General features: G+C 41.7%; 1 protein-coding gene across 2 annotated transcripts; it reads left to right on the forward strand.

Annotated features, from left to right (window-relative positions):
• The first annotated feature begins 1,023 nt into the window (after positions 1–1,023).
• On the forward strand, positions 1,024–10,174 carry RBM11 (RNA binding motif protein 11). 2 transcript variants are annotated; one of them, XM_054841377.1, is made up of 7 exons: positions 1,068–1,192; positions 3,657–4,017; positions 4,668–4,726; positions 5,787–5,951; positions 6,870–6,948; positions 7,705–7,798; positions 9,734–10,174. In XM_054841377.1, exons 2-7 carry the CDS (start codon positions 3,941–3,943, stop codon positions 10,064–10,066), a joined length of 807 nt encoding a protein of 268 aa, XP_054697352.1. In that variant the 5' UTR covers positions 1,068–1,192; positions 3,657–3,940; the 3' UTR covers positions 10,067–10,174. The 2 variants fall into 2 exon arrangements, with proteins under 2 accessions (XP_054697363.1, XP_054697352.1); XM_054841388.1 differs by lacking the exons at positions 3,657–4,017; positions 4,668–4,726 and having other exon boundaries at positions 1,024–1,192; positions 5,789–5,951.
• Positions 10,175–10,464: the final 290 nt, after the last annotated feature.

Raw genomic sequence — 10,464 nt, forward strand, 5'->3', positions numbered from 1 at the left:
TTAATTGTTGTAAATTGATAATCCCATTCTAAGTAGACTTGACAAGTCAGTAACTAAGCCTCCATTAGAAAATAACTGGCACTGAAGCAAAACACACCATCTATGCTTGGGGGAAAAAATAAATAAATCTGTAATAGTATTTATCACATTGCTGTCATCAGGATGACTTCTGAAAACGTGCTCCTTTGTAAAATAACATTTTAAATATATATACTGAATGTTAGATGTGTGTATGTGCTTGATACCTATTTGTAGCAACCACGCAACAGGCAAGTACAACTTCAGTTTTAAAGACAGCAATGGTATTCCAGTTCTTTTTAAATACTGAGAAAAGTGCAACATCCAATACTTGTGTATTTTTTCAGTAACTACCACAACGTTTTACTGTGCTGATGACTAAAACAGTTGAGGGCTTTCAAGGTTTTGGAAGCACGTGTGAGCCAGCCCCACCGCAGCAGCTGCAGCGCCCAGCTGTCCCACAGGGAGGCAGGCGGCGGACAGGGCTGTTCAGGCCGGCCTTCCTCTACTCGGCCTGTGCTCTTCGGGCTCCTCGCTGCCCGGCTGCAGCTTCACGCAGACACAAGGACACGCTCCAGGGGCGCACAGGCTCCTTCCCGAGGCCGCGTTTCTGTACAACGCACGCTTCCACTGGTAGCTCTGACAATACTAATCTTTTCCTCCGGTCAGCAGGGAAAACCGGGAAAAGAAAAAAGTGAAGTAAGCGTCTTCAAACGCTGAAGTTCCCCACAGAGTAACGGCACTAGCGAGCGCCCGCCCAACTGGCACTAACCCGCTGCACACGCAGCGCCCCTCAAACGCGCTATTAAGTAAACGGCAGGCCTCGCGGCACCCACGGCCGGGCCTCCAGCGGCACCTGCGGCCGTGGCGCCGCCCCGTCCCCTCACACCCACCCGCGCGACGCCTCTCCCCTCACACGAAGCTCTCCGGCAGCCCGCCCGCCCGCGCTCCCGCGTTGCTAGGGCACCGAGCCCGCTCCCTAGCAACGCGCCCCGTCGCGCGGCGCTTTACGGCAGCGGGGCGGCTTCCCCCGTTCCCCAGCCCCGCGGCGGGACCCGCCGGCGGCGCCGCCATGTCCTCGCCGGGGCGGTCCGAGGAGGTGGACCGGACGGTGTTCGTGGGGAACCTGGAGAGCCGCGTGCGGGAGGAGATCCTCTACGAGCTCTTCCTGCAGGTGGAGGGCGGGCCCCAGGGGCGGGACGGGGCCGCAGGGCGGAGGCCTGGGCGGGCCCCAGCCGGGCGCGGCGGCCGTGTTGACCCCGGGGCCGGGCAGAAGCGAAGCGAGGTCCTGGGCTTGCGGCTCGCCGCGCCGGCGGCGGCGCTCTGCGGTGGGAAGCGGCCACGGCAGCCTCCGCCGCAGGAGCGAAGCGCTGCGAGCGGCCGGAAAGCGCGAAGCCGCCGGCCGGGCGACGCCGGTGCCTGCCGGCAGCGCGCCGTGGGGTGCGGCGGCCGGGGCCCGCCGCCTACGGGGTACCGTGCACGACTGTCCGCGGCGGCAGCGGCCCTTGTAACTGTTTCCCCTGTCCGCGTCCGCCGGTGCGGCTCCGTGACCCTCGGTGCGCTGCGGATGGGAGCGGGCCCTGTCCCGCCCGTCTCCCCTTCCTCGGTTTCATCTCCCAGCTGTGCAAGTTTTGGTGCCCCACATGGGCCCCCAGTTAGTGAGGAAGTTAAATGGTTTAAAGATGTTTTTAAAATCCCCAAGGAAAAAAAATCTTTTTTCACACATTCTTAAAAATATATTCTGAATGAGAATTTTTTATCAACAATTTGATTAAGAAAAACTAGCGTAAAACCTGAAAATGTGTTGAGTAAGGTTGAAACTATTTTAAAAAGTCCATCAGTGGGATTTTCAGGGAGGTGGTGGTGGGAAAACGTTAAGGTGCCGGACCTGTTTCAAACCTGAGCTTAATTCTCTTTCTTTGGAAATAAGGTATGCCAAGGAGGAAGAAAAACAGCAAAGACAGAAATTATAAGGCACTGACTTGGTCTCAGTTTTAATCTCCCACTGACAACATCTCTGGTTAAGCCAGGCTTATTAACCTGAATGTAGTAAGAAAAAGAGAGGAGGATATGGAGAGGAGGGACCATTATATGGAATCATAGAATGGGTTGGGTTGGAAGGGACCTCAAAGACCATCTAGTTCCAACCCCCCTGCCATGGGCAGGGACACCCTCCACTAGACCACGTTGCCCAAAGCCCCATCCAACCTGGCCTTGAACACTGCCAGGGATGGGGCATCCACAGCTTCTCTGGACAACCTGTTCCAGTACCTCACCATTCTAACAGTAAAGAATTTCTTCCTAACATCTAATCTAAATCAACCCTCCTTTAGTTTAAACCTATTACCCCTTGTCCTGTCACTACATGCCCTTGTAAAATGGATTTCTCATAGGCTTCCTTTAGGTACTGGAAGGCTGCTGTAAGGGCTCCCTAGAGACTTTTCTTCTCCAGGCTGAACAACCCCAACTCTCTCAGCCTGTCCTCATAGGAGAGGTGCTCCAGCCCTATGACCGACTTCGTGGCCCTCCTCTGGACCCACTCCCACTAATCACTAATGCAAGCATCAAATTTCAAAATTTCAAGATGGATTGACAATAGTTGATGATGGGCTCTTCCTGAATTTGTTTATGGTGTGATTGTTTTATGTTCTTGGGGTGGAGGTTTTTTTTGGTTTGGGGTTGTTTTTCCTGGCATGATCCAGTCAGCCTCCGTCAAGCTAAAAGGTCCCAGACTCTGACTGGACAGTTCATCTAAGAGTATGGCGATAAACTTGCTTCTACCAATCCCGTAATTGCACCTAGTCTCAGAATGAACCTTGCTTCCTTCTGGTGTGTTTGCAAAATAAAAAGTGAAAAAAAAGAGGTGGGCAGAATCATCTGTTCTCTTGCTACGCCATTTGCTAATCAGAACTATTTCTACTCACCAGTTTTATTCCACTGATTAATCTGATATTTGTCTTGTTAACTAAGCATGCTATCCATTTGCATTGAAAGGCCTTTTTGTTTGGTATATTCTAGCCCTGTGAGTTTTTAGCTCTTCCCATCTCTTCCTAACTTTCAGTTTTTAGTTTTCCCCTAAATTATCAAAGAAATAGTTGTTTCTTCTTTTTTTTCTTTCTGATTGTCTGTGCAGTATACCTACCTATTTCCAATACTAAACTGTAGTCTGTTGTTTAACTGTAAACTGTTGCTTAACTGTTAAGAAAGCGTGCCTTACCTGAGGACATGAGTAATATCACACAAATTCTAGTACAAAAGTGATAAACGTAAGTGATGCTCTCAGAATGCAGTTTTGCATGACTCTTCTGCATAATCTGCAGCAATCATCCAGCTGCTGACTTTTATCTGGGTATTTAGGTCATCCCAATAACACCTACTTATCTGTTTCCTTCTCTTCATGTTCTCACTCAGGTTTCTCTGTCTTTTGCTGCAACACCATGTGCTTCTCATTGCAGTATTGTCCTTGGAAAGTATACAGTTCAATATTCCTGCTATGGCATAGTCATAAAGATGCACTCCTGAATCATAGAATCATTCTGTGATTCTATACACTCCTGACCTCTAGCTTTTCCCCCATCAAATTAGGAGCAAGTATCTATTATTACTTCTAAACTATTAATATTTTGATTTATGAGCAGGAAGACTACATATTTAAAAGACTGATCTGCCAAGGACTTGAGATTGTTGCTTCTAGCTCTTGAAGAACCAGATCCTCCTCATTAGGCAAATAATAATCACAAGACTGGATATATGTCATTTTTATTAAAAATGCAGTGTAGTGCAGAACAAAAATGCCTTAAAGAATCAACTCAAGCAAAAATAAACGTGTTCAGAATCTTACTAAAATCCCTTCTTTAAAAAAAAACACAACCAAACAACAACCTCCCCTAAAAAAAAACCCAAACAAACCCAACAAACCAAAATGAACCCCATCAAACTTCAAGATCTTTGGAAAGATGAGATCAACGTTTGGAAGATTCCCCACACAGGACAACCTAGGTATATCCATTGCTGTATAGCCTGATCACCCTCTGCACCATTAATAAGAAATGTTACACTATTTTTGATCTTTTGTGTTTGCCTTTATGACTTCCCTACTTTTATCAGAGGGGGGGGGGGGGTGTGTGTTCATTTTTCAGCAAAAGCATCTTATTTAATTGAGGATTAGATTATACACAGCTGGCAAAAGCATGCAGCAATCAGACATTATTATCACAGATGACAATCCTTAATATCTTCAGTCTGACAACATGGAGAGTATAAGGGAGATGGCTCCACATCATCACTCTAAATGCTCACAGCAGACAACTTGCAGATTTGTTGTTTGACAGTAATCACTGAAAATGCAGGATAATAAAGTAGATTACTTTCTATGGCTTATTTTTTTCATCTGAGCATATGCTGTGTTTATTTTGAATGTGTAACTGTTTATGCTGTTTAATTGCTGTAAAGCTGTTATGAGTTAACTAGTGTTTGCCTGAAGCTATAGATGACTTCTGAGTGACTTTCACTGAAAAGTACATGTTGTATCAGTAGTAGTAGTAGTAGTAGTAGAAGCCAGTTCTACTGATGAGTACTAGTTTTTGATTCAGAACAATGAATTCTCCATCTACTACAGTAATTTAAACATTCAGTACTTTTTTTTACAGGTGGATTTTTTTTAACTTCTATTCACTTCATCGCTCATCTGGATATTGTATCCTCCTAAAGTTAAGTTGTTGCATCCTTAACACTCCTGAGCTGTGGCAGGAAACTGCTGCTGGCTACTTCTTTTCACTCTGTTCAATCAACCGTACAGGCACATAGCTTGTTTTGATGAGAAACCATTAATTTGGTGACTAATACACCGATACCATCTTGTGTAGAGAAAATTAATCATCTTTGATATCTATTATGAAAATGACAGTTTATTTGAAAATGGAACCAGTATTTATGGAATATCACTACTTTAATTTGGTTCTAGAAGTACTATGCAAAGATTAAAATGTTGCATGTAGGTAGAGATGGAACTTTTCAATGAAGATATTTCAGCCAAAGGGTGTGGTTTGGGGTTTTGTTTTGTTGGTGGGGTTTTGGGTTGGGTTGTGGGGTTTTTTTTTTTTGGGGGGTGCAGGGAGAAAGGATATGTTATCTCTGATGAGATAAGGGGTCTCCTCATTCCTTGCCATGCAGCTGTGATGAGGGTTAGGCAGTACAGAAAACCCAGTTTTGTGGTTCCAGAAGCACTACTCTCTATTTGGGTTTGCTTTCCCACAGTGTTGACACTGCCCATTTTAGGAATTTAAGCAAGATTAAAACAGAGGCATATTAATTGAGTAGATCACTTTTTCATAGCTGATATAAATTTACCTAATTATGTTAGCTGTGCAAAAAAAACCCCAAAAACCTGTAATAATTGTACTAGCAGCTATACACACATAAGATAACTTTTGCTACAGTGTCAGTAAATTAGTCTTCCCCCTTTCAGCAGCTATCATCATTATATTTTAAAAATAATCAGAAAATCTGATTATTAAAGACTAAATATCACCCATGGACTGATGCTTGGTTCCCTTTTAATGTTTTCGGAGCTGATTTTTGTGTGTAGAAGGCTCAATATTTGAGCTTGGGGAATGTGGAGAGACATTTTCAAAATTAAGTAGAGATTCTTATACTGAGAAACACCATTTCTGACTATGGCACAATATACATCATTATGAAATACTCAAAACCAGAATGAAGTGTCAATCTCTGTTAATTTCTGTGAGAAAATAATACAAATTTCTTTCAGGCTGGACCATTAACCAAAGTGACAATTTGCAAGGACAAAGAAGGAAAATCTAAATCTTTTGGATTTGTCTGCTTTAAGCACAAAGAATCAGTGCCTTATGCAATAGCTTTGCTGAATGGAATCCGTTTGTATGGAAGACCAATTAAAGTGCAGTATCGGTTTGGTACGTTTAGTAGTCTCAATGATTAACTTAAGTCTTTGTACATTTTTTTTTAATGACTATTTTTGAATCCTACAGTCTTTTACAAAGATCACGTTTTATAGTTGGAACAAATTACAGTCCATTTTTTAGAGAAACTAAACATTTTTGTGGCTTTTGCATAGGGAAGGAATCAGTCTTTGTATTTTTTGTTTGCCAAGAGAATACAATAGGTTGGTTCAGAACAGCGTAACTTGCAAGCTAGCTCAGACCATACTGCATGGAAAACATAGCAACACAGGTTTTCATGCCAGATTACATTTAGGAATCAGGGTGTGACTTTAACTTGCAGTCTGGCAGGAAAAGTTGATACAGTAAGCGCAGCAACTATCAAGCTGTTTGATAGTTTTTATATTAAAGCCACAGAGTTATTAAGTTTTCAGTGGAAGGGATTGTAGTTCTGAGAATATAGTCAAAGAAGGGTCAGGTTCTTCATTTTATGTTTATGAAAATAAACCCTCTAGAAAGCTAACAATCAGGCAGTGCTTGCAACCCAAACATTAAGGACTCGTGTTCCCACTATGCACTGTGCCACTCCTTACTTCAAAGGCTGTACAGAGCAGTTGCTGGGTTTGAGTAGAATGGCTGAGGTTCCTAAAATCAGAAACATCTCCCATGTCTGTAACTGATTGGGAATTATTCTGTTCTTGATTACTTCAACAGCCCTGATTTATGCTTTTGTAAGTGAAGAAATGATAAATGAACATTGTCAAGCAGTAAAATGATGCTATAGCTTATCTGCCATAAAATGGCACCTTACCTTTATATACTACCTTAGACATACTAGTACATTACAGGTGACACAGAACACTTTCTGTGTTTTTAACTTGTTAATGGAATAGTCGTAACCAAATAGTCATTATGCTCTTGTCTTATTTACAGGGAGTTCTCACTCATCAGAACTAAACAGCCCTACGCATGGTTTTGAGAACTATATTGACTTATATTCTCCTTCATATAGGTAACAACGATCACCCGTGAATGAACTCTATGATTATAATTTAAAAAAAAAATCTTATTAAGAAAATTGGTTGATGTGGTAGAGCAATCTTTAGGCTTTTCATTAAAACAGTGGTTGCACGCTTTAATTTCATCCTTACTGATGACTTGCAATGGGCTGTAGTGAATTTCAACATTTGGTTGTTTAGCTTGCCAGAGGTTCATTTAGCTTGAATTTTCCATTTTGATTTGTTTCCGCAAGATAGGGACCATGAGAAAATATTGGAATATGGTGTTTGTACTAACGGTTGCAATTGCTGGGGGAAAAAGTCTGACAATGGAGATAATTTTTTTAAACCCCACTGAATTTATATCTGTATTTTTTACATGTATATGTACAAGCAGCTGTCATGCACATATGAATGCACAGGTATAAACCTGTTATAATGGAAGTCTGAACACCCCAGATTCAGTATTTTTCAATGTTTCAACATTTTTATTTACAAATGTGACAGAACTCTCCGTTGAAGCTAAACTCCCATGGTGAAACCCAGAACTCTTTTGCATCTGCATTTAAGTACATGTGAGGATTACTCATTAATTGAACCTTTGGGTGTATTTTCCTTGTTTTATCAGTTTTTTTCATGGAATTACAATTGAAAATATCTCAATTCTCCTCTTGGATATTCTCATTATAGCCCAAGAGTTAAGTTTCAGCACTCTGGTAAGCAGTATGTGGTGGACATCTAGTCTTTGTACATTTGCTTGTTTTTCCTAGGTATCAAGAGCCTTATGGAAATCCTCCATTTCCTGTTACTCCTTTTCCAGTGAACAATAGTTTACCTCAGGAATACTCAGGCTTTCAAAAGTCGGTGAGTTTGTGTTAAATATTAAAAATTTGGGAGCTTTTTCATGAAGTTGAACGTATTTGCATTTCTGCAAACAATGGTGCTTATTTTATGTCTCAAAATGTGGTTTAGGCTGCTAACTGATGGTATTAGGTCTGTTTATTTTGGCACTTCTTAAGGGTACTATAATAACAGGGGATCTACCAAACCAAACTATTTTCTTACTGCAGGAATGTCTTAAAGGTGTATAGTTTAGGGAGGCTAAAAATGTCAAAGTCTACAGATGGAGCTCTCTCCTGTACTGCATTCCAAATCAAATCCCCTTGGTGAGATGAGCTAACCTAGTAAAATTATAACCATGCAAGCGATAGCTTCTTCATATACAGCTAATTTAGTCAGAGAACCTCTTAGCTCTTCTACTCAATTCAGAAATGCCTAGCAGAAGTTTGAAATGTCCTAAAAATCAAACCTAAACCAAATCACCACTGCCCAAGTTAGGGCTACAACAGTTTGAGGCTTTCTGGTCTCAACCGTTACATGCCCCTGCAGTTCTCACATTCATGATTTACTTTCACAGCAGTAGACAGTGAGAACCTGTATTCCACTTCCCCTCTAACAGATTCTGGTGCACCAGGCCATTCTTGTCCTCATCTCTTTGTCTGAGATATTCCACAAGGCAAGAGAACTGGTCTCTTCAGATGGCAACCTGTGGGCCAAACCCTACTCACCAAACACATCATGGAGCTTCTGAATCTGATGAGTATGGATCAGTAGGACTGAAGAAACCCAGCATTTAATGTGAGGTACCAACTGTGGACAGCACTGTTGCCACCCCATGGTGGCCAGCCCTGTGTAACTGTAGAAGGGGTGAAGATTACTCTTATAGATTACTCTTGCTAGCTGCAATCTGAGGAGGAAAATGGAGACGGTCAGTTCCCTGTTGCACAGATGTGGTGGTGGTCGTTTACCTCCCCTCTTCCTAGGCTGTGCCCTCAGAAGAGCTGGTGTGCTTGCACAAACTTTCCCATCCCCTCCACTGTGGTTGGAAAGCTCGGGAGCATACCATCTCCCCCTCTGTGCTCGCCGATGAACCCGCTCCTCAGTGACAATGCAGCACGTAAACACCAAGACACCAAACTCAGCAGACCAGCACACATAGCCAACTTCATTCCATTTTCTGCTTGCTAGAAAGGATGGTATTGCAATATGTCTCCAATTATAGTTTGTTGCAGCTTCAGCAGGAAGGATCTCGTCACATATACGCCTTCACACATCTACCTCACCTTTATTTGGGTGAGCCAGGCAGGCTACTCACTTGGAGTCTGCCTGCACGTATAACGTACTCAGACATGATCGCCATCATTTTTCTGGTTACTGGCAGTCAGAAGAAAGCTGCTCTTTTCTGACCTTTGTAATCCTATTTCTGTATTTGGGCTGTGCATTTTGTATGAGAGGGACTCTTGGGATACTTCAGGGACTGTAGCAAGAAGCTGGACACTTACTGCCTTGTTCTAAGTGCTTTGATCTATGGATTCATTATACCTTGTTGGAATTCTTTGCTCCACATTAACTTTAAAATTACTTAAACCAGGTTAAAAAAAATTGCAGATGCGCATGTCTTGATATTAATGATAGGCACTGCAGTTACAAATGTTTATAAAATACATAGATGAAGAAATGAAAGGAATGCCATGCTTGATTACCCTACACAAGGACTAACTGGCAGTACAGTCTTAAATCAGATTATGTCTCTGTTCTAACTTTGCCATGAAAAAATTGTCTACTTTTTCCAACTACACTAGTTGATTAAAATATATAAGCTTTATTCTCAAATGTTCTGTGTTATGTTATTTTATAATTTATCAGTATTTTCATTCTGTAAGCCATAATGCATGCAAAATTAAATTCTTCAGAACTTCCTCTTTACAGTGTTAACAACTCAAGTTTCTGTTTCTCTAGATGAACCATTTTTTAGCACAGCAGTACACAGTAGAGAGTCCAGTGGGTCAACAATTTCCATATTATCAGATGACTCCGCCACTGCCTTCAAATTTATCCTTTTCTCCCTGTGAGAAGCAAGCTGCAAATTTTAGGTCTGCACAGAGATCTTTTGAATTGGCCGTGCCACATTCAAGTGACTATGAAGTGCAGCAGGTGGATGAAAGCACCTATAAAAGAAAGAGAGAACAGCAAAATTGTGACCGCGACACTAGTATTGAGGATGACAAAATGAGACAAAGACGGCGTGACCAAAAATACAAGAAGTGCAAAGCCAAGAGAAAGATGTATTAATACTGTGTAACTTTTTTTTAATTATTGTATTTGCTGTTTTATTTGACAGAAATTTAATCTTTCACCATTGCACTTTATTAAAAAAAGGTATGTTCAAGATTCATGTTATTTTTGAAATGTGTTATGCATAAAGTATACTGATACTTTATTTCATCTCAACCTATTTAAAGAAGAAAGTACTATTTAAGGTGTAAGAAACATTTAAGAAGATAAAGTTTTCCTAATAAAGGAAGAAAACTAGTTGGTTCCTCCCGCCAAGAATTATGGAAGGCTATTTTTCACTAATATAGAAACTTTATAAAAATACATAATTTTAGCCACTCGTGAAGCATATGCATCACTTCCATCACTTATGGAATGTATTTTTGTGAATCGTGTCAGAATTTTCTGGAGCTACT

Source organism: Grus americana, chromosome 1 (assembly GCF_028858705.1).
Source record: "Grus americana isolate bGruAme1 chromosome 1, bGruAme1.mat, whole genome shotgun sequence".
Lineage (NCBI taxonomy): Eukaryota > Metazoa > Chordata > Aves > Gruiformes > Gruidae > Grus > Grus americana.